Below are 23,571 nucleotides of genomic sequence, written 5' to 3'. Positions count from 1 at the left end.
ACTCGATCGACACTCAAATGATTTTCAGCTATTCCACTTGATCGACAGACATAATTTTTTTTTAAATACGAAGCGTGCACAGAATTCCGAACTGACATGGTTGGTATAAAATATCCAGGATTTGCTTCTTTTTGTATTACAACATAGAATAATTTTCTTTAGATGTGCGGAAACCTTTAATCGTGGGAAGTTTTTTTTTGTCCTTGTCTGTTCGTCAGAGGACTTTAAAACCACATTCATCTGTATTGACGGAAGGAAAACTTACCGGCGAATCAATATATGGAATCGTAAAATAATTACAACTGCTTTAGGATAAGACGATTAAGGCATTGAGTCATGCACGTCGAAATAAACGTGAATAAGTTATCATCTGTCATGGTGCAGGGACGTAAATTTGGTCTCCAGTCTTTAATATTTACAATGAAGTTGAATATATTTTGTGAACAATTCTATCTACGCATGGATTGCCATCTAATCTGTTTGGGGTGAATTCCGTAGTAGCCATGGAAGGAATGTGAATTTAAATTCAGAACGTTGCTAGCGGAAAACCGACATGCGGATTTCAGTGCAAAAAGAAAGCCTCTGTTTGTTAGAATTAGCTCAACGTTGCCGACAAATTCCGGTGTATCTTTGTGTTGTCCATGTATCCAGATTTGCTTCTAACTAAGCGCAAGTATTTGCAAGTTTTCATAATTCCGCTAGCATTTTTTAAAAATGCTTTTCAAATCCAAGTATGCAGTAGGAAAATATTTAGATCAGGTGCTACATACTTAAATGGGTTTTTAAGATATTGCTTATCTTGCTTTGTATACAGAATAGATAATGACTCGTCCCTTTTTCTCCTGCAACGGGACGAGTGTTTTTTTCAAGTCTATCGCATATTTTAACGTTGGTGGCGGCAGGAAAATAGGTCGCTGGCTTGAAGATGAGCGAGTTTGGATGTGGAATGCAGCGCTGTGTGGGTGGGGGTGGGGGTGGGGGGGATGCTTGTTATTTATTTTCAGCAGACGCTCGCGCCTCACAGCTCGTCAGTAGATTTCTATAGTCGCGCGCCCAGCCAATAGGAGCCGCCGCTGGCGGTTGTGCACAATGGCAGCTTGTAAAGGCGAGTCGCCGGCGGCGGAGAGGGTTCTGTGGCCGCTCAGCGCGGCGAAGTGGTTACTAAATAGTCCTCGGGAACTATTTGTCCGTCGTTGTCGTCGTCTGAGGCCGCGGCGGCGGCGGTCGATGACGGGCGTCGCGATTAAGGTGCTTCCGTTTTTATTTTGCCAGAGCAGAGCCAGCAATCGTGAGTCTCGTTGTGGATGGGATAGACGGGGATTTTTTTTGTCTTGGGGAGGGGTTGCCGGGTGACGTGGAATTTATTCGGGTGCTTTCTATAGGGAAGGGGAAAGCGCGGGATTGCTTTTGACATGGCGGAGGGGGTCTTGTCCTGTAGCTCCAGCAGTGCTATTCCGTGACAGTTGTGCTAAGTACCCCAACCAAACCTGACGGGGCATCTCTCCATACCCCAGAAGATTTACCACTCACTTTCCTCTCCCGCAGATCAACCCATCACACTTGCTACATCTAATTTTATTTCTCCAGGCACTTTCATCTAATTCTAGCTCATCTTACTCTCTGACTTCTTGAGAATACCCCAACCCACTCCGTCGGCAAACAGTATTGTTCACACGGCAAACCTCCTCCCTTCCCCTCCAACCCCAAACTATCCTCAAGGTACATAACACCAACCCCGCACACTTACTACTGTTACTCAAACTCTAAATCTTCAATTCCTCATTTGAGCAATGACAGATCTTTCCCTGGGCCCCATGAGTGATCTCATTCTGAGATTTTTCTTATACTCTTTTGAGGAATCTGAGCTGCTACTTTCTCTTCACTGTCTTCTTTTACCCCCTTCTACCCACATGAATATGCTGAACCACTCCCGATTCCGAACATTGATGCTGTTTCCACAATTCCAGAAGACTTCATTCACTCTTAACTGGGGCATAATTTGACTATGTTACTCTCCATCCAAAGGGAGAACTAATGAAGTGATGGGGGTGGGGGGGGGGTCAATCTGTGCGTGCTGGTGGATTTGTAACTGAAGCATTTGTGGACAGGAAGGTTTGTACTAATCTTAATCTTGCTATCTTTGAGGAGAGGAAGATCCAATTGAAGTGGACTTAATATACATTGTAAAATATCATTACTGCGGAATGCAATAGATTTAGAACAGACTTTACTGTGGCTGGTGGCAAATTGTATACAAGCACACCCTGTTATTGGCTAGTATTTCACCACAGTTGTCATGCATGAGGGGAACTGATCCCAGTTCATTGAGAAATGCAAAGAAAAACTTACCAAGAGCAGCATTAATTAAGTGCCTGCTGGATTGCATCCAGAGGAAGCCTGAAGTAGGGAGCTAACTTTCTCAAACCTGCATTCAGATTGGCTTTCAAAAATGTCATTAACAAATTATGCAGGAGGTTTATGGATTATATAAACAAGGCTTTTGCTTGAACATTCCAGGCCCCAACAATGGCAGAGATTAGATGATGCATTTTGAATCATCTGGAGCCAGATACAATGTTGCAGTAGTCATGGGGGAATTTCAATATACCTGTACAACTAGATTGGAAAAATCAGGTTGGTGTGCGAGAATTTGTACAAAGCCTATAAGATGGCTTTTTATAGCAGCTTGTGATTGAGTCCTCTAGGGGATCAGCTGTTCTCGAATGGGTGTTGTATGATTAACCAGATTTGATTATGGAGTTTAAGGTAAAGGAACCCTTAGGATACAGTGGTCATAATATGATTGAATTCACCCTGCTATTTGAAAGGGAGAAGCCAAAGTCAGACGTATCAATATTACAGTGGAGAAAAAGGGATTTATGGAGGTGTGAGAGAGGAACTGGCTAAAGTTGATTGAAAGGGATGATGGCAGAGCAGTAATGGCTGGAGTTTCTGGGAGCAATCTGAAAGGTGCAGGATAAATACATTCCAAGGAAGAAGAATTCTAAAGGCAGGAAACAGAACAACGGCTTACAAGGGAAGTCAAAGCCAACATAAAAGCAAAAGTTACTGTAAAGTTAGATGATTGGGGAAATTTTAAAAACCACCAGAAGATAACTAAAAAAGCCATGCGGAGGTGCGGGAAGGAAGGTGAAATATGAAGGTAATCTAGTCAGCAATGTCAAAGAGGATACCGAACATTTTTTTCAGATATATAGAGATGAGAGTAGGTATTGGACCGCTAGAAGTTGACACTGGAGAGATAGTGATGGGGGCTGAAGAAATGGCAGACAAACTGAATAAGTATTTTGCATCAATCTTCACCATGGAAGATACTACCAGTATGCCGAAGGTTTGAGGGTGTCAGGGTGCAGAAGTGATCGCAGTTGCTATTACTCTGGAGAAGGTGCTTGGGAAACTGAAAGGTCAGGTAGATAAGTCACCTGGACCAGATAGACTACATCCTAAGGTTCTCAAGGAGATTGTGGAATAATGATCTTTAAACAATCATGAGATTCTGGAATGGTTCTAGAGGACTAGAAAATTGCAAATGTCACTCCATTCTTCAAGAAGGGAGAGAGGTAGAAGAAAGAAAATTATAGGCCACTTAGACTGACCTCACTGGTTGGGGAGATGTAGTTTTTGGGTAATTGGAGGCATATAATAATAATGGCCAAAGGCAGAATGGTTTCCTTAAGGGAAAATCTTGCCTGAAAAATCATTTAGAATTCTTTGAGGACATAACAAGCGGGATAGACAAGGGTAAATCGGATGTTGTGTACTTGGATTTTCAGAAGACCTTTGACAAGGTGCCACACATGAGACTGCTTAATAAGATAACTGCTTAATAAGATAAGAGCCCATGGTATTGCAGGAAAGATTTGAGCATGGAAAGAGCAGTAGCTGATTGGCAGGAGGCAAAGAGTGGGGGGCGGGGGGCGGAAAGAGAGCCTTTTCTGATTAGTTTCCAGTGACTAGTGGTGTTTTGCAAGTTTGGTGTTGGGATCACTGTTTACATTGTAAGTCAATGATTTGGATAATGGAATTGATGGCTTTGTGGCCAAATTTGCAGATGATATGAAGATAAGTACAGAGAGAGATAGCTTTAAGAAAGCAGGGATGCTGCAGAAGGACTTGGACAGATTAGGAGAATGGGCAAAGAAGTGGTTAATGAAATATAATGTCAGGAAGTGTATGGTCATGCACTTTGGTAGAAGAAATGAAAGGGTTGACTGTTTTCTAAACAGGGAGAAAAGTCATAAATCTGTGGTCCAAAGGGACTTGGGAGTCCTCGTGCAGGATTCCCTAAAGGCTAGTTTGTAAGTGGAGTCGATGGTGATGAAGGCAATTCCAGTGTAAGCATTCATTTTGAGAGGACTAGAATATAAAAGCAAGGATGTAATGCTGAGGTTTCATAAGGTACCGCTGAGGCCTCAGTTGGAATATTGTGAGCAGTTTTGGGCCTCTTATATAAGAAAGGATCTGTTGACATTGGAGAGGGTTCAGAGTAAGTTAACTAGAATGATTCTGGGTATGAGTGATTGGTGGCTCTGGGCCTTTACTCGCTGGAATTTAGAAGAATGAGGGCTGATCTTATTCAAACCCGTCGAATGTTAAGACCAGTATTTTTGCAGGCAGGTTTGCTAGAGCAGTTGGAAATGATTTAAACTAATATGGCAAGGGTATGGGAACCAGTACGAGGATGAGCCAGCAGGTTTACAAGTAGATGATGTAATATGTAATATGATTGTAAGGAAGGACAAGCCAATTATTGGGTACAGCTGCAGACAGAGCAAAGAGTTGAGTTGTACCATAGAGGCAAAATTCGTAAGGGTGAAGAATGCAGGACTGAAGGTGCTATATTTAAATGCGTGTAGCATTTGGAATAAGGTGGACAAACTTCTGGCACAATTAGAGATTGGTCAGTATGACGTGGGCATCACTGAGTCATGGTTGAAAGAAGGTCATAGCTGGGAGTTTAATATCAAAGGATATTCTTTGTTTCAAAAGGAAAGGCAGGAAGGCATAGGTGGTTGTGTGGCTCTATTGATAAGAGCTGGAATTACATCTTTAGAAAGAGGTTACCTAGGGTCAAAGAATGTTGAATCTTTGTCCGTAGAGCCAAGAAACTGCAATGGTAAAAAAACATTATGGGAATCATATATAGGCCTCCAAACAGTAGCCAAGATGTGGGGTTGAGATTGCAAAGGGAGCTGGAAAGGGCATGTAATAAGGGTAACAACACAATTGTAATGGGAGACTTCAATATGCAAGGGAATTGGGAAGATCAGGTTGTAGTCAGCTTGCAAGAGAGAGAATTTGTTGAATGCCTATGAGATGGGTTTTTAGAGCAGCTTGTGCTCGAGCCTACAAGGGGAAAGGCTATCTTAGATTAGGTGGTGTGTAATAACCCAGATTTTATTAGTCACCCTAACGTAAAGGAACCCTTAGGAGGCAGTGATCATAATATGATTGAATTCACACTACAATTTGAGAGAGAGAAGCATAAATCACATGTATCATTGCCGCTTTGAAATAAAGGGAATTACAGAGGCATGAGAGAGGAGCTTGCCCAGGTAGATTGGAGGGGGATACTGGCAGGGATGATGATCGAGCAGAGGTGGCTGAAGTTTCTGGGAATAATTCACAAAGTGCGGGATAGGTATGTCCCACAGAAGTTGTTCTCAAATAGCAGGGCTAGGCAACCATGGCTGACAAGGGAAGTTACAGACCGCATAAAAGCCACAGAACAGGCATGTAAGGTAGCAAAAGTGAGTGGGAAGTTGGATGATTGGGAAGCTTTTAAAATCCAACAAAAGGCAACTAAAAAAGATATAAGAAGGAAAAAGATAAAATATGAGGACAAACTAGCCAATAATATAAAGCAGGATACTAAAGGGTTTTTTTTAGTTATATAAAAATAAAAAGGATGTGAGCATTGATATTGGACCACTGGAAAATGATGCTGGTGAGGTAGTAATGGGGGACAAAGAAATGGCAGATTAATTTACTAAGTACTTTGCTTCAGTCTTTTGTGTGGAAGACACTAGCAGTGTGCTAGAAGTCAGTGAGTGTCAGGGAGTAGGAGTGAATACCATTGCTATTACAAAGGAAAAAGTGCTAGGCAAGCTGAAAGGGCTTAAGGTGGATGAGTCACCTGGATCAGAGGGACTACGCCCCAGAGTCCTGAAAGAGGTTCCTGAAGAAGTTGCTGGTCCTGATCTTTCAAGAATCCTTTGATTTTTGGCATGGTCCTGGAGAACTGGAAAATCGCAAATGTCACCCCACTCTTTAAGAAGGGAGGAAGGTGAAAGAGAGGAAATTGTAGCCAGTTAACCTAACCTCAGTGGTTGGGAAAGTGTTGGAGTCCATTATTAAAGACGAGGTTTTGGGATACTTGGAATGCTTGGAGACTAATGATGCAATAAGACAAATTCAGCATGGTTTCTGTAAAGGGAAATCCTCCCTGACAAATCTGTTAGAATTCTTTGAGCAGATAGCAAACAGGGTGGACAAAAAGGCAGTGGATGTCATTTACTTAGATTTTCGGAAGGCTTTTGATGAGGTGCCTCACATGAGGCTGCTTAACCAGGTAATATCCTATATATTACAGGAAATATACTGACATGGATAGAGGAATGGCTGACAGGCAGGAGGCAGCGAGTGGGAATAAAAGGGGTATTTTCTGGTTGGCAACCAGTGTCTTCTGGTGTTCCTCAGGGATCAGTATTGCGAACGTTACTTTTCACGTTGTTTGTCAGTGATTTGGATAATGAAATTGATGGCTTTGTGGCAAAGTTTGTGGATGACTCGTAGATAGGTGGAGGGGTAAGTAGTGCTGAGGAAGCAATGCGATTGCAGAATGACTTAGACAAATTGGAAGAATGGGCACAAAAGTGGCAGATGGAATACAGTGTTGGGAAAAGTAGGATAAGACATTTTCGGTAAAAAGGAACAGTAGTGCGGATTATTATCTAAATGGGGAGAAGGGTCAAACATCAGAAGTGCAAAGGGACTTGCGAGTTCTCATGCAAGGCTCCCAGAAGGTTAATTTACAGGTGGAGTCTGTGGTAAAGAAGGCAAATGCAATGTTGGCATTTATTTCAAGGGGAATAGACTATAAAAACAAGGAGATAATGCTAAGCCTTTGTAAGAAACTAGTCAGTCCGCACGGAATATTACCAACAGTTTTCGGCCTCATACCTCAGAAAGGACGTGTTGTCATTGGAGAGGGTCCAGAGGATGTTTACGAGGATGATTTTGGGAATGAAGGAATTAACATGTGAGGAGTGTTTGGCAGCTTTGGGACTGTACTCACTGGAATTTGGATCTCATTGAAACCTACCGAGTATTGAAAGGATGTGGTGGGGGTATACAGAACTAGAGGGCACAGTCTCAAAATTGAGGAGTGACTTTGTAGAACGGAGGTAAGGAGGAATTTTTTTAGCCAGAGAGTAGTGAAACTGTGGAATGCTCTGCCACAATCTGATGTGGAGGCCAAGTTCATGGGTATATTTAAGACAGAAGTTGATCATTTCCTGATTGGTCAGGGCATCAAAGGAGATGGCGAGAAGGCAGGTGTATGGGGTTGAGTGGGATCTGGGATCAGCCATGAAGGAATGGTGGAGCAAACTCAATGGGCTGAATGGGCTAATTCTGCTTCGATGTCTTATGTTGAATCCAACATAAAAGCCAAAGAGGGCATATAATAGAGCAAAAATGAGTGGGAATTAGAGAATTGGGAAACTTAATAACCAATAGAAGACAACTTTAAAAAAAAGTTATTAAGAAGGAAAAGATGGAATAAAAAATAAGCTAGCCAATAATAATGAGGATATCAAAAGTTTCTTCAGATACATAAAATGTAAAAGAGAAGTGGGAGTGGATATTGGACAACTGGAAAATAATGCTGGTGAATTAGTAATGGGAGACGAAATGGTGAACGAACTGAATATGTATTTTGCATCAGCCTTTACTGGTGAAGACATACAGGAGTCAGAAGTGTGTGAAATTGTCATTATTAGGGAGAAAGCTTTTGGGAAACTGAAAGGTCTGAAGTAGCTAAGTCACCTGGACCAGATGGTGTACACCCAGGGTTTTGAGAGAGGTGGCTGAAGAGATTGATGAAGCATTAGTAGTGATCTTTCAAGAATTGCTAGATTCTGGGATGGTTCCGGAAGACTGGAAAATTGCATATGTCACTCCAATCTTCAAGAAAGGAGAGAGGCAGAAGAAAGGAAATTATAGACCAGGTAGTCTGACCTCTGGCTGAGAAGATGTTAGAGTCGATTATTTGGGATGTGGTTCCAGGGTACTTGCGGGCACATGATAAAATAGCATAGTTTCCTCAAGGAAAAATCTTGCCTGACAAACCTGTTGAAATTCTTTGAAGAAATAACAAGCAGAATAGACACAGGAGAATCGGTGGATGTTGTGTACTTCAATTTTTTTCAGAAGGTCTTTGACAAGATGTCATACATGAGGCTGCTTAAGTTAAGAGCCCATGGTATTACAGGAAAGATACTAGCATGGATAAAACAGTGGCTGATTGGCAAGAGACAGAGAGAGGAACCCTTTTCTGGTTGGGTACTGGTGTCTAGTGTTCCGCGGAGGTCTGTGTGGGGATTGCATCTTTTTACATTTTATGTCAATGACTTGGATGACGGAATTGATGGTTTTGTTGCAAAGTTTGTGGACTATACAAAGATAGGTGGAGAGGCAGGTTATTTTGTGGAGGTAGAGAGACTGCAGAAGGACTTACTAGGAGAATGGGCAAAGAAGTGGCAGATGGAATACAGTGTCGGGAAGTGTATGGTCATGTACTTTAATATAAGAAATAAAAGGGTAGGCTATTTTCTAAATGGAGAGAAAATTTTAAAAATCTGGGTGCAAAGGGACTCTGGAGTCCTTGTGCAGGATTTCATAAAGGTTAATTTGTAGGTTGAGTTGGTGGTAGGAAGACAAATGCAATGTTGGCATTCATTTAGAGAGGACTAGAATATAAAAACAAGGATGTAATGTTAAGGCTTTATAAAACCTCAGTTGGAGTATTATGACAAGATTTCAGCCCCCTATCTTGGAAAGGACTTGCTGATACTGGAGAAGGTTCAAAAGAGGTTCATGAAAATGATTCTGGGATTGAATAGCTTGTCATGAAGAGAATTTGATGTCTCTGGGTCTGTATTTACTGGAATACAGAAGAATGGGGGGGTGACCTAATTGAAACCTATTGAATGGTGAAAAGCCTCGATAGATTGGGTGTGGAGAGGATGTTTCCTATGGTGGGAGAGTCTCAGACTAGAGGACACAGCCTCAGAATAGAGGGGCATCTGTTTAAAACAGAGATGAAGAGGGATTTCTTTAGCCAGAATCTGTGGAATTCAGTGCCACAGGCAGCTGTGGAGGCCAAATCTTTGGGAATATTTAAGACAGAGGTTAATATATTCTTGATTAATCAGGGCATGAAGGTATATGGGGATTGGGGCTAAGAGGGAAAATGGATCAGCAATTTGTGAAATGGCAGAGCAGACTCTGGGCAAAAAGGCCTGATTCTGTTCCTGTATCTTATAGTCTTATGATTGGGTGGTTAAGAAGGCATATGGCATGCTTGCCTTTATTATTTGTGGTATTGCATTCAAAAATCAAGAAGTTATGTTGCACTTTTATCAAATTAATTAGGTTGCAATCTGGAGTATTGCATATATTTCTGGTCGCCCCATTACTGGAAGGATGTCAAGGCTTAGGAGAGGGTACAGAAGTTTAGCAGGATGCTACCTAGGTTAGAGTGCATGTGGATAACCGGGTTGTTTTTGTTTCTGGAGACTGGCAGAGAGTGAGGCGAGATCTTTCAGGTTTATAAGATTATCAGAAGTAGAGATGGAGTAGATAGACAGTATCTTTTTCCTAGGGTTGAAATGTCTAATACCAGAGGGTATGCATTTAAGTTCAAAGGAGATGTGAAGTGCAAATTTTTTTACACAGTGTGGTGTGTGCCTGCAAAGCATTATCTGGGGTGATGTTACAGGCAGATATATTAGGGACTTACAAGAGGTGTTTAGATAGGCTCAGAAATGTGATGGAAATGGAAGGATAGGAACATTGTGTAGGCATAAGGGATTAATTTAGTTGGCCATTTGATTGCTAATTTAATTGGTTTATCATATTATTGTGTTGTACTGTTCTCTGCTTTATTGACCAACTACCTGTATTTCTAAGTGTTGTGTAAGATCAAAATAGCACTTGACTGTCTATCTTTGGCTGTAAGATGCCCTAGTTGATGGAATCAGGAGACAATTATCCATTGGCTGGATTCAATATTATGTATGAACAGATGATCATTGGAGGCTAATACTTCCCTTGAACATCATTTATAAGGGACCCAGTGAGCACAAGGGACTGAAGTCATCAATTACAGCTCCATCCTCTGGGGGGGGGGGGCAGAAAAGTAGTCCCTTATTCTGGAATATCTGATCAACATGTGGGATGACAAATGTGATACTTTTGCTATAGAAGCAAAGATAAGTGCCAATAACAAAAAAAAATAAGGAAATGGCTATGACCATTGTCTATTTCTCTCACAGTCAATGTCCTGGATGGTCACTGCTGACAAGAAACTCAATGGAACATAATTAAATAGTGTGAATGCAAAAATCAAGGCAGAATTGGGTGTTCTACAGCAATCAACTCATCCCTGATTCATGAAGCCTTTCCACCATTTGCATAGAGCATCGAAAATGAGAAGTAGCAGTCTGCTGCATTTGCCTGGAAGGATGAAACACTTGAGCTGGGTAACACCCAGAATAAAGCAGCCTATTCAACCGCAGCAACACTTATAAAATGTTGGAGGCACTCAGCAGGTCAGGTAACATCTATGGAGGGAAGTAAATAGTCACTGGGACCGGAAAGGAAGGGAGCAGAAGCCAGAATAAGAAGATAGGAGAAAGTGGGGGTAGGGGAGTACCAGCCGACAGCTGAAAAAAGGTGAGGGAAAGGAACATGGGTAGGTGAGGGAGGGGGATGATGTAAGAAGCTGGGAAGTGGCAAAGGACTGAAGAAGGGATCTAAGAACAGTGGACCATGGAAGAAAGGGAAGGAGGGGAACCAGAAGAAGGTGATGGGTCATGAGGACAGGGGATTGTAAGAGAAGAGGTGAGAGGATAACTGGAATGGGGAACCATTCACTTTCCCTGTCTTCAAGGTTTGCCCATCACCTCCCTGTGGTTCCTTTCTTCCTTCATAGTCATAGTCATACTTTATTGATCCCAGGGGGAAATTGGTTTTCTTTACAGTTGCACCATAAATAATAAATAGTAATAGAACCATAAATAGTTAAATAGTAATATGTAAATTATGCCAGTAAATTATGAAATAAGTTCAGGACCAGCCTATCGGCTCAGGGTGTCTGACTCTCCAAGGGAGGAGTTGTAAAGTTTGATGGCCACAGGCAGGAATGACTTCCTATGACGCTCTGTGCTGCATCTCGGAGGAATGAGTCTCTGGCCGAATGTACTCCTGTGCCCACCCAGTACATTATGTAGTGAATGGGAGACATTGACCAAGATGGCATGCAATTTAGACAGCATCCTCTTTTCAGACACCACCGTGAGAGAGTCCAGTTCCATCCCCACAACATTCCCTTTATTCCTTGGTCCATTGTTCTCTCCTGTTGGATTACTACTTTAGCTCTTCCATTTCTAACCTCCTAGTTTGCATCACTTCCCCTCCCTCTCACCCATCTTACCCCTTAACTTGTCTCACCGATCACCTACTTTTGTTCCTCCCCCCCCCCAACCTTTTTATTCAGATTCTGTCCCCTTTCTTTCTAGTTTCGATGAAGGGTCTTTGCTTGAAACATAGCCTGTTCATTTCTTTCCATAAATGCCACCTGACCTGTTGAGTTCTACCAGTATTTGAGTGTATTATTCAAGATTTCCAGCATCTGCAGAATCTCTTGTGCCTACCATTTAACTGGAGCATTGTAATAATGTTGTATAGTTCTTTCAAGAGACTTTATGGGAACTTGGCAAAGCTGCTTTGACAGTACCTCCACTATCAAAAAGGGTAAATGCCTTAGATTCCTAGGAATGTCTTTGGTATCATCTTCTTGAAGTATTGGCAGTGCTTTGATATAGCTAATTGGCTTGCTACCTCTGAAGAAAGGATAATTCATAGAAAAACCATGTTTGTTTAAGATTGTTAGTTACATAGACAAAACTGAGTAACATGGTGGTAAGTTTTCTTGAAGAGCAGTCACAAATCCTTTGAGTTTGTTATCATAGCTTCACTTTTATTTGAACAATTTAAGTAATCAAACTAATCTGGTGAAATTTGGGTATTTTCTGCATCAGTAGTGTATTAATGTGACTATGTTATTGAGCAACTAGTGTCGTGGTGCTCACCTGCATCTTTTATTTTCGATGTTAATACTGGAAAGAAACTAAAGTTTTTCATTCAAAATTAGACATTTTCAAAATGATGATTGAATTATCAGTATCTTGATTCTGATAACTTGTATTTAATGCCATGGGTGATAAACTGTTTTAATTGCAAGAGGAAGAAACTATTCAAATATTCTGGTTGAGAGAAAGTGGAAAGAATGAAAGACAAAGTTAACTTTATAACTATTTGAAATCTGTTTCAGTCTTCAATCCATATATTTAGGCAATACAGTCATTTTAGCATTTGGGTTAGACAGACTATCTGTCTGCATCACATTAAAAGGACTGAAGAAAATAATCTCTAATGATTTGCTTGTGTTAATAATGAGTCAGAAGTAGATTAGGTGCACAGGAAGGTTTTTTGTACTGCTTTTCAAGAAAGTATGGTGCTATAATCCCTAGAAGTAAAGCTCAGCTAATTTAAATAATAGTAGATCAGTAAAAGTCAGTTTTAAAGCACTGAACTTTCATGTTGATGTGAATGCATTAAGAACTGTTTATAGCTTAATTGAAGTGGTTGAAATAAAGCACTTGTATAAAATATCTTTCATTATTTCCAGAATATATTAGAGATGGAACTTTAGCAAAAAAATGAAGAACTGTAAACTTACAAACTAAGGGGCCAAGGCACTATGCCTCCAGGCAAATATCTGATGCAACTGTGCTAAAAGAAATGTTCTCCTTGACATGCCAACCTCCTCCTCTCACCACCACCAAACAAGCTATGAAGTGTTGTAATGGTATTCAACACTGTTTGGTCCAAATTCCTTATACCTTGTTAAATTAATCCAAACAATTTAAATCATTACACATTGTTATAAAATGACAAATTAAACAACCTTTAAGTTCTATATCAAAAGAATGGATCCTTAATCTGTGCAAGCTATTTATAGGTTAATTACTATCATTTTATCTTTTAAAGGAAGGTATAATTCTATTTTGGACACATTCTTTATGAATTAACATACTTGGAAGAAAATTGACATCATTGGAAGCCGTTGAGTGCTTTATGTTGCAGTCATGTAAATTGTTATCTACAGCTTGGTTAATCCTTGACCTTTTATTTTAATTGCGAGAGCTGTTGTTTTGAATTTGGATGCCATTTTCCTGTAATGAAACTGGAGTTGGTCTGTAATTTTACCATTGTTAATAAATTGTTGGGATGCGTTTGCTTTTCCTTTGAGAAGAGTACATGAGTTTCACACACTTCTGTTTTCATGGTTTGCTAATTCTCACCAGCTGTTTTTCTTGGGTCTTTAAATCCTGTTTAAACCTTAAGCTGTTCACAGTGTTCTCACTGAAATATATTTTCTTTTAGTGTCTCAGCTGCTACACTGCAGAGCCTTTTTATTCTTGGTAAATTCAAGCTCCACCTCAGATTGTTGTGGTCTTTCCTATATGCTGTTGCAGCTTCTCATACTTTTAATCTTTCCCTCCATTTAAAGCCTCTAATCCTTTTACATTTGCTATTTCAATGGTGTTACTATCTTATGTCAATCACAGATAAAATCATTATTTTGCCCTTCATCCTTATTCCATTGTCCATTTTGCACCTCTTCATCCAAGTGTAATGAAGAAAAATGTCTTCCAGTTTACATAAAAACTGCATTTTCAAAGTCTCATTTATCAAGCTTTTGATCTTCCATTCAATGCTGCATTTTTTTACCTAGTGCAGTCCATGACATCACTTCACTACCAGTGGCCTAATCCCCATTAAAACTCTTACACTTTGACCAATGTGTTCAATGCTCCTTTCGGTCAAAGGAGCACAGAGATAAGCTGATAAAGGGATAATTCGTTCAATTTATTGCCAGTGCTGGATGGACCACCTAGAGGATCGTCACCCCTTAATTCTAGATATGAAACCATTCACTGCTATGCACCTGCTTTAAAACATTCTTCCAAGCCTTTGCTATTTCCAGATATGACTGTTTTTGCCAGCTCTGCAATCCATTTTCAGTAGACTAGGCCTGCTAAAATACTGCTAAATTCCACCCATCCATCACATAACTGGCCATTTAATGTATATTGGCTCCAGGTTAAGGATTTGTCAAATTTTCATCTTTGCTGCCAAATCCCTTGACTGCCTGTTCTATTGTTCTCGTCTGCTGCTCTTCTTTAGTACTTAAAAAATATCCAAGATATCAATGGGTCTGCATTCTGATTACCTTGATTTTAAAGGTTCCAAAACCCATAACTGAAATTTTCAAGAGGGTGTTCAAGTTTCAATTCTGAAAGCGCTAACTTTACTGTGTTTTCACCATGAAGATGTTGCTGTACGTATTTCTGTGAGGAAGTTATTTCTAGTTTTTTTTTAATTATATAAGTCCTTCTAAAGTTAGAGAAGTATATGTACACTTCATTTTTATTGTTTTCAGAAAAGTCACTATTTTCATTGTTCATAGTAAACAGTGATTTCATCTTGATGATTTCCTCAGCAGTGATTTTGCAAGATTTTATCTTAGTTTGTGTATTTTTTTCTCTAGAGAGAAACCTTTCCAACACCATTCAAGATTAACTATCCTGGTTGATTCGAAAATCAGGCAATGGTGCAAAAAGGAGTTCAAAGGACACCTGCAAGAAGGAAACATTTTCCATTTCAGCGCCATTTGTATTGTGGCAAGTGACTTTTTTATTGGGCTGATTTAAAAGGAAAAAAAAAATTGCATGTTTTGGAACACAATTGGAACACTGCAAATGTTTGCTTGGAATTGCTACCATAGAGTTATAGAGTTGATGCATCACTCTGCTCTTTCTGAAATCTACTTTTACCAACATACTGAAATTTTGAACAAACTCAAAAAATGCAATTTAAATGGTTAAGAATACTGCTGCCAAAAATGGAAAGATTTTCACAGAAGGAGAGTGTTGCTTGTAATACAGATGTCTCAATGAAGTGTGGTACTGGAAGAAAGCAGACTGCAAGAAAGGCTGTAGTAATGAAGACTCTTCTTGATCCTGCACAGCAAAAGGCTAAACAGAACCCTGTAATGAGTGAAAGGGGAATAGAAAGTTCTGATCGTAGGAAAGCATATGGAAAACAGATTACTGAAATGTTAATGTTTTGTGTTAAGTGTAAAGATGTTCAGAAGTTCAGCTTTGCAGAACTCAAGGAACACTGTCAACAGAAACACCCTGATGATAAACCCATGTTTGTCTGTAGCAAATGTGGTTTCACCGTGGATGATGTGGAACGAATGAATGTGCATGCAATTTCACATAAAGTAGACAGTCCTTTAAGCACAGGTCCTGGTAATGGCAAGGAAGGTCAATCCTCACGTGTAGAGGGAAAACAACATAAAACCAGACATTTAAAGCCAGATACATTGTACTGTAATAAATGCAGGTTTTCAACAAAAGATCCACTTCAGTTTCAAAAACACACACTAAGGCATGATGAAATTCAGTATAAATGTGGACGATGTGATCATGTTTGTTACACAAGGGGAGAATTCCAACGTCACTCTGTACAACATACTGGAACGTTTCCCTTTAAATGTAGGTATTGTGATTATGGTGCAGTACGAAAGGATTATGTTGTGAAACATACCAAGGGAGTGCATAGAGACATTGTAAAAAATGGTGGATCTGTCCTCGTTCTACCAATGCGGAAAGGCCATAAGAAAGCTTTCCCTAAACCGAATAATGGCTTAAAAGGTAAGCAAACAACAACTTCACAAAATGAAAATTCTGCCGGTATGATCTTAAATGATCAAATGGCAGATTCGGTGAATATGGCTCCAAATCTCCAAGAGACTTCCTGTCAACTCCAGGACTTGGATATTGCTGTTCTTCCACAGGCAGATATCACAGTTTCTGGTGAAAATAAGTGCAGTGATAAAACTGTACAATATGTTAAACGTTCGAACTGTTTTCCCACTGATGCTAGAAGGATTCGCCTGCAGGTACTTGCAAATTCTAAGCACATTGTTCAGCCTGGTACTCCCTTAACCTTGGTTACCCCAGCACAAGTAGTTATTCCTTCAAATTGTTTGGCTCAATTAATAGAAATAAAATCTGTTAATGGAAAGCAACAATTGGTATTCAAGCTAATACCACAAGCCTCAGCAACTGCTTGCCCTGTCCTAGGCTCTGATGCATCGGGAATAGCTTCTTTTTCTTCACAAGAAATGGAACAAGACATGAACATAAAACTTGCAAATCGACAGAAGAGCAGCATGTCAAATAATTCACCTACGTTTCTTCCAAAAAATATTGATCATAATTTACTTCCCCATTTTGATCATTTGAAAGAGGATTTTGACGCTGATCAGAATGGTATGGTAATGAATACTAAGACAATCTATTCAACTTCTCATATTTTAGATGATAAAACAAGAAGCTCTTCCACATTGGAGTTCAGAAACAAAAGTAATCCAAAATGGAAACAGAAGGTAATTACAGACCAACTACAAGTCAGAGAATCAGTCACAACTGATTCAACTTGGGCTTCACAGCAGAATGGCTTTGTATCCCCAAATATTTTGGGAAAAGCAGTGCATTGTGTTCTAGATGGCAAAACCATTGTACCTAATTTGAATCTAGATACCCAAGAGATTATTACACAAGTTGATAATGAATCCTTAACTTTCTCCGGATCTAAGGAAATGCAGAAAAGTAAAAGCCCATATTTAACTAATGAAGTTGCAACAGGCAAAGGACAAGAATGTGTTTCAAATGGTGAGCAAACTTTCCCATCAAGATTCAACAACACATGCCTTGAAGTCACCTCTATTAACAAAACTTTTGAAAAACCATTTGTACAGCTGCCTAAGGTTGTGCATGTGCTCCCAAAACCAGAAGTATGTTTGTGTGATAACCAATTAATGGGTTCTGGTTGCAAAACTGCAATAAGATCACTGGAATCTTTGCCAGTCAATGGAACTGAAACCAGTACACAACTTTGTATTAAGTCATTCTCTGCATCTCCTGACACTAGTACGACTACACAGGTGCAGGTGTCTTCTGCCTCATCCAGGAATGTCACATCTTCATCTTCTCAAAACCATGGCCTTCAAGTTGCTTCTAATTTTTTACCTGTACAACCCAGACTTGTATCCAAAGATGCAAATCATGCAGAGCATTTGATATGTCAGGGAACTGAAATTGTTAACAAACAACCCATTAATGAACCTTTTAAAAGTGGATTTGAAAATCAAAATATGTGTTGTACTGCAGTACAGAATTTTAGAAACATATCTGCATCATACTTGCTTCCACCAGATAGTAATGAAGTCTGCCACATAGACAGTTCGCTCCATACACTGAAAAAGTGTGAAAAGAACAGGAAGATGCCAGATATGCTGTTAAATTCATTGGAACATAGGGAAACCATTGCCAATGATATCAACAAATCAGGACACAATAACCAAATATTGGTTACAAAAACACATAAGGATTTGCAAGAAAAGACTAATTGTCCTAGCTCAGCAGGAGTTCCTATCAACATGTTTACTTCTCAGTCAACGAGCAGTCTTGCCGTCATGAGCAAAGTACATGATGACAATGAACTAGGTAAAAAGGGATTTTTATCTATTAACCCAGATGCTCATTATAGTCAGGATACATTGCAAGGCATTGCAGTTAATGCAGACTTAAGTGATTTTGGTAGCCATCATGATTTGGAAGGCAACAAGTCCACTGAAGACCATTTGGTTGATACACAATGGCCAATAATTTCCTCAGTGTTTTCTCTTAGCTCCAGTACAGATATTCCAGAGAGTATTCAATGGGACAATGACCAAGACAGTCCTTCATTTGCTTCTGCACAGATCCTAAAACCCAATTTATGTCCGCTGATTCAGGCAGATTGTACAAATCCATCAAATATGTTTGAAGAAAGAAAATCAAATAAAGAATGCCAGATAAGTGAACAGTCACATCATAAGAATCCAGAGCATGTATCCAAATCTGGAGATGTATGCCTCAGTACCACTGTGGTTCGATCAGTGGAAAGTAGAAACCAATTTAAATTATCCAGGGATAAAAATCTGTGTCTTTCCTTATTACCGCCCGTGTCACCTATTGGGATTGAAGACAGTTCTGCCCATAGATTCGAGCAGTTTGATGATGACGTTCATATGACCCAGGATGCACATGGGTTGTATTCTGGTGAATTTTCTTTAAATCAAACTAGTTCCAATGTATGTTTAGGACAGTCTCCCACAAGCTGTAATAACACAATAGTGGAGCATTCCACCCATGTCAATAGTTTTGTACAGATAAAACAATTAATTAGCACGCCTAGCTCTACTGAAATTTCAACAACTTCTCTGACACAGAACCACCAAACTAAATTGGTCTCTTCTCCGAAACTAAATGTGCTGAATTTATCCCCAGATGGTATATCCATCCAAAGCAAGTCACTGCCAAACATTCCATTGTCAGAAAGATTTGGGAAACCTTCTGTTTTGCATAATATTAGTAGCAACTTTCTACTTTCACCTTCTCCTTCAGGGGAAACAAATGTTCTTGAAGAGCAAGTTCAGCATCAGGTTGGACTTGCAAAGGTTTGTGAACCAAATGGCAGCAGTTCTGATGGTGTTTCCTTTTATCAGAATATTTGTCATTTCTCAGACGAGGTACAAAAAGATGTGCCTATAACTAGTGCTGTGATGTCTTCCGTGAATCTGTGCCATCAGCTTAGCAGTGATAACAAAGACTCTTTGTTTTCATCAAGCACAAATTTGAAAAATGTTAACTCTGCTCATGATGCTGAGAACCATGAGCAGGTACCTCACAACCTTGGCCAAACACCGCAGCTTCCACCTACAAAACTACAGAATGTTTCACTTTCAGTGTTGTTTCCTGCAGGCAACCAAAGCAATCATACAAAAGTGCAATTAAAGCCACTTAGTAACAGCAATAGAACACATTCTGTGTTATCTACTAGTATCAACCAGGGACATTGCCCTATACCAGTTGATGCATCTAATCAGACTAAATGTGTTAATCATCTTGTTAATTCCCAAAATACTGATGAAATTAGGAACAATAAACCAAACTGTCTTTGGGAAGGTGGGTCTAGAAGTGCCATCATGGGGCAGAATGTGCTAAATCCACTTCCTCATTTGCAAACTATGCCAGAAATTCCTTCTTTATGTACTGCATTTCCGGTCCATTCCATGGAACCCCAAATTAATCCTGAAAGCACACCACCACCTCATCACCAAATAAAAGACACTGACTGCACAAGACATGAAGCCACTTACAAGGTTGTTCCAAGTGGTATTGTGCTTAGAGTATTAAATGCTGCCGAAGAGTCCAAACAAAAAGCATCTACGGTAAGATGCGAGGTTGTCAACCAGTCGCAAAAATTGAGTGAATTCTCTTCGTTGGTTTCGGAAAGCACAGCAAGAAATTCAGACATGCAGGCACCATTAGTGACAAAGAAGTGCAAAGAACCTAATTCTGTAAGTAATTCCTCTCCCAAAGCAAAACAGGCAAACAGAAGCTGTAATATGTCTTCTGTTTTGATTGACAAACCAAACGTATGTAATACTACTACAATTAAATTAGTTGCTCGTCAGAAATCTCAGCAGTTGAAGGACAGCGAAGAATTGCCATTGAAACGGAAGTGTACCAGGAAAGGAAAAACAGAGCAAGTACAGCATTTAAAAAATGTAGAGAAAAAAAACAATCTTGCTCCCATTGATATTTGTGAGTCGTTAAAGACTGCCCGCAAGCTGAGACTCAAGCCGTTTAATGACAGTCAGTTGGTGAAATGCCCTCGCCGCAATCAGCCTGTAGTTGTGTTAAATCATCCAGATGTAGATGTTCAAGAGGTAACAAATGTAATGCAAACTATAGGCAAGTACAGAGGACATGTACTGAAAGTGGTTTTATCGGAGAGAACAGTTATTTCTCTCAATTTAAAGAAAAAGCAACAAAGACAAGAGATTGCAAATCAAAGTATTTTACATGATAAATGGCAGAACTGCAAGGTAGTCAGTCCAGTAAAGGAAAGGCTTATGTTGAAAATGAAACTCAAAAAGATTCACAAAAATAATTATCAGATTGTGAATAATACTCAAAATGAGCACTTGCAATTTAAATTCCACTGTTGGTTTTGTGGGCGCATGTTTTGTGATCAAGAAGAATGGATTGCTCATGGACAACGTCATTTAATGGAAGCCACCCGGGACTGGAACGATGTTACCACCATTCAAGAAACAACAGGAAATGGAACTGAAGTACTGAATGCGGAAAGGAAATCTAATCCATAATTACAGATCCAGAAATTTAAGAACTCTAGTTGGTATTGGCCAAGAATACACACAATGTAGAATCATGCGTTCTGGCTCACTTACTGGCTTGAGATCTTTAAATGCTGCTTTAACTTTAATGTAAATTATAATTTGGTAAGGTGAGTAAGGTGAGTTACGTAACGTAGTTTATTGTCCCTTGGCAAAGCGTGCAGTGCAGAAAATTCAAAAGGAAAGCTATAATTTATCATTAAAGAATTACAATTGGAAGAGACATTGGAATGTTCTAATGTAATACCCATCACAAGAAAATAATACTGAATGTACAATGAGGAACTTGTATTTAGAGATTCTTAATTTTGCTCTAGGTTCTGTATTCATTTTGCTCTTATTTAATACTTAACATTTTGTAGAGTTGAAGTAAACTAACTTATGAAACAAGTGCTTTTTTGCACAGTTTTGAAATACTTTACATTGGCATTTTATTAGTGCACTTGGTGAAATGTTGAATGTTCATTTCTGATGTATAGGCAGATGGTGTCTGAAGTATTAAATTTATGTGCACCATTTTGAAGAATATGCCATGAAATTCATCTCCATCAGCAGTGTTAAGTGTTAGTGGTGGTGTACTATGCCTGAAGTTTCATTCCATTGGAATGAATTAGGGATTTGGTATGCCATACATTGGGTTTTAGTTTTTGTACTATTATAAGATGGACTAATTTCAATATTATATTTGATTTCAATTGAATAAATGTTTGGAGGTGGTGTGTAATGTGCTGGCATTAGTTATATAGGAAATTTAGTGCTCCCAAATGGATGAATTTCAATGCAATAATTTGTAGAGTAGATTAAACACCACAGTTAAATGTGTTCAAGAAATTGATGTTTTTGCATTCGTTCGGTTTATATTTGGCATAATAAACAAAATGGGGAGATGTTCTTGTTTTAAAACATTGCTTTTGTTGAGCACTTGCTTTTTACTCTGGATATATTTTAACTTCAATATCTTTATGGCTTCTAAAGAACAGACAGATTGGAGTTCAAGTACTTCAATTTGTTGAAAACTTTTAATTTCCCATGCTACCAGTATGAAATATTTTTGTATTAATTTTGAATTATGGAAGAATCTTGCTTTTTCATTTAAATTAGCTTTCATTCCATTAATTCTGTCTGTTACCAATATAAATTCTGAACTTGAATCTTATTTGTGGAATTGTTTTTGGTCTATATTTATAAACCATTGAAAAATTACAAGTTACTGAGTTTTCTAGTTTAATCATGCTTTTCCTTTTCCTTGAAACATTACATTTGCTTAGACTAAACATTTGCTTGTTTAGTCTAAGTTGAGATACTCTGTAACAACTGAAAGACTGCCTGCCTTACAGAAGTGCTGTAATTGATGTGACTCAAAGCTGTTTTAAGTGACAATTTAAAAAAAATTAGTTTCAATTAATTAGATAGCCCCAGACAATAGAAGAATGTCAGAGTTTCGAATTGGGAACAACATGACTTCATTCAAAAAATATTAGCTGCTTTTAAAATGACCATAAAATAGACTGAGAAATATTAAAGGAATCTTCATGGACCATGCTGCTAATTACGTTGAAGAAAACCTGAATGAAAAATGAGAACAATTTTAAATCTTTTTTCTCTGTGAATGCATTTATCTGTCTGAAATTAGCTTAAATAATAATGAAACAGAATAAAATGTCAATTTAATTTTTCATTTTAAATATTAATATTTTCTCAGAAATATTTTGATTTTTAAGACAGTAGAACTTTAAAGTTGCATGATGCAGTCTCATTTCACTAACTTTAACCTTTGTTCTCATACTTAAGAACAAATTTTATAGAACAACTTAGATTTGTGGTGTACATTTTCTACTTGGTTTTGCCAGTATGTCTGGACTGAAACCTGTTAACACATATAGTGGCATGCAAAAGTTTGGGGACCCCTGGTCAAAATTTCTGTTAGTGTGAATAGCTAAGCGAGTAAAAGATGGCCTGGTTTCCAAAAGGCATAAAGTTAAAGATGACACATTTCTTTAATATTTTAAGCAAGATTACTTATTTTATTTCCATTTTTTACAGCTTCAAAATAGCAAAAAAGTAAAAGGGCCCAAAGCAAAAGTTTGGGCACCCTGCATGGTCAGTACTTAGTAACACTCCCTTTGGCAAGTATCACAGCGTTTACAAACACTTTCTGTAGCCAGCTAAGAGTCTTTCAATTCTTGTTTGGGGGATTTTCGCCCATTCTTCCTTGCAAAAGGCTTCTAGTTCATCTTGCATGCACTGCTCTTTTGAGGTCTATCCACAGATTTTCGATGATGTTTAGGTCTGGAGTCTGAGAGCCATGGCAAAACCTTCAGCTTGCGCTTCTTGAGGTAGTCCATTGTGGATTTTGAGGTGCGTTTAGGATCATTATCCTGTTGTAGAAGCCATCCTCTTTTCATCTTCAGCTTTTTTTTCCACAAACGGTGTGATGTTTGCTTCTAGAATTTGCTGGTATTTAATTGAATTCATTCTTCCTTCTACCAGTGAAATGTTCCCCATGCCACTGGCTGCAACACAAACCCAAAGCGTGAACAATCCACCCGTGCTTAACAGTTGAAGTGGTGTTCTTTTCATGAAGTTCTGCACCCTTTTTTCTCCAAACATACCTTTGCTCATTGCGGCCAAAAAGTTCTATTTTAACTTCATCAGTCCACAGGACTTGTTTCCAAAATGCATCAGGCTTGTTTAGATGTTCCTTTGCAAACTTCTGACGCCGAATTTTGTGGTGAGGACGCAGGAAATGTTTTCTTCTGATGACTCTTCCATGAAGGTCATATTTGTGCAGGTGTCGCTGCACCGTAGAACACTGCACCACCACTCCAGAGTCTCCTAAATCTTCCTGAAGGTCTTTTGCGGTCAAACGGGAGTTTTGA

The 23,571-nt window shown here is 39.1% G+C and overlaps 1 protein-coding gene across 8 annotated transcripts in view; it reads left to right on the top strand.

The window, feature by feature from the left end:
• Positions 1-21,729, top strand: part of LOC140195158 (uncharacterized) — a 38,614-nt gene extending 16,885 nt beyond the window's left edge. Inside the window, exons 1-3 of one of the 8 annotated variants that reach the window (XM_072253024.1) lie at positions 10-99; positions 10,581-12,060; positions 14,924-21,729. In XM_072253024.1, coding sequence (XP_072109125.1) covers positions 15,242-20,662 — 5,421 coding nt within the window. In that variant the 5' untranslated portion in view covers positions 10-99; positions 10,581-12,060; positions 14,924-15,241 and the 3' untranslated portion in view covers positions 20,663-21,729. Of the gene's footprint in view, positions 1-9; positions 100-1,134; positions 1,289-2,582; positions 2,635-10,580; positions 12,061-14,923 lie in introns of those variants that run through there. The other 7 variants (XM_072253023.1, XM_072253026.1, XM_072253021.1 and 4 more) reach the window with 7 other exon arrangements.
• The last annotated feature ends 1,842 nt before the right edge of the window (positions 21,730-23,571 follow it).

Source organism: Mobula birostris, chromosome 3, assembly GCF_030028105.1.
Source record: "Mobula birostris isolate sMobBir1 chromosome 3, sMobBir1.hap1, whole genome shotgun sequence".
Lineage (NCBI taxonomy): Eukaryota > Metazoa > Chordata > Chondrichthyes > Myliobatiformes > Myliobatidae > Mobula > Mobula birostris.
Note: the sequence above shows the minus strand (reverse complement) of the source record. Positions and strands in the feature narration are given on the sequence as shown.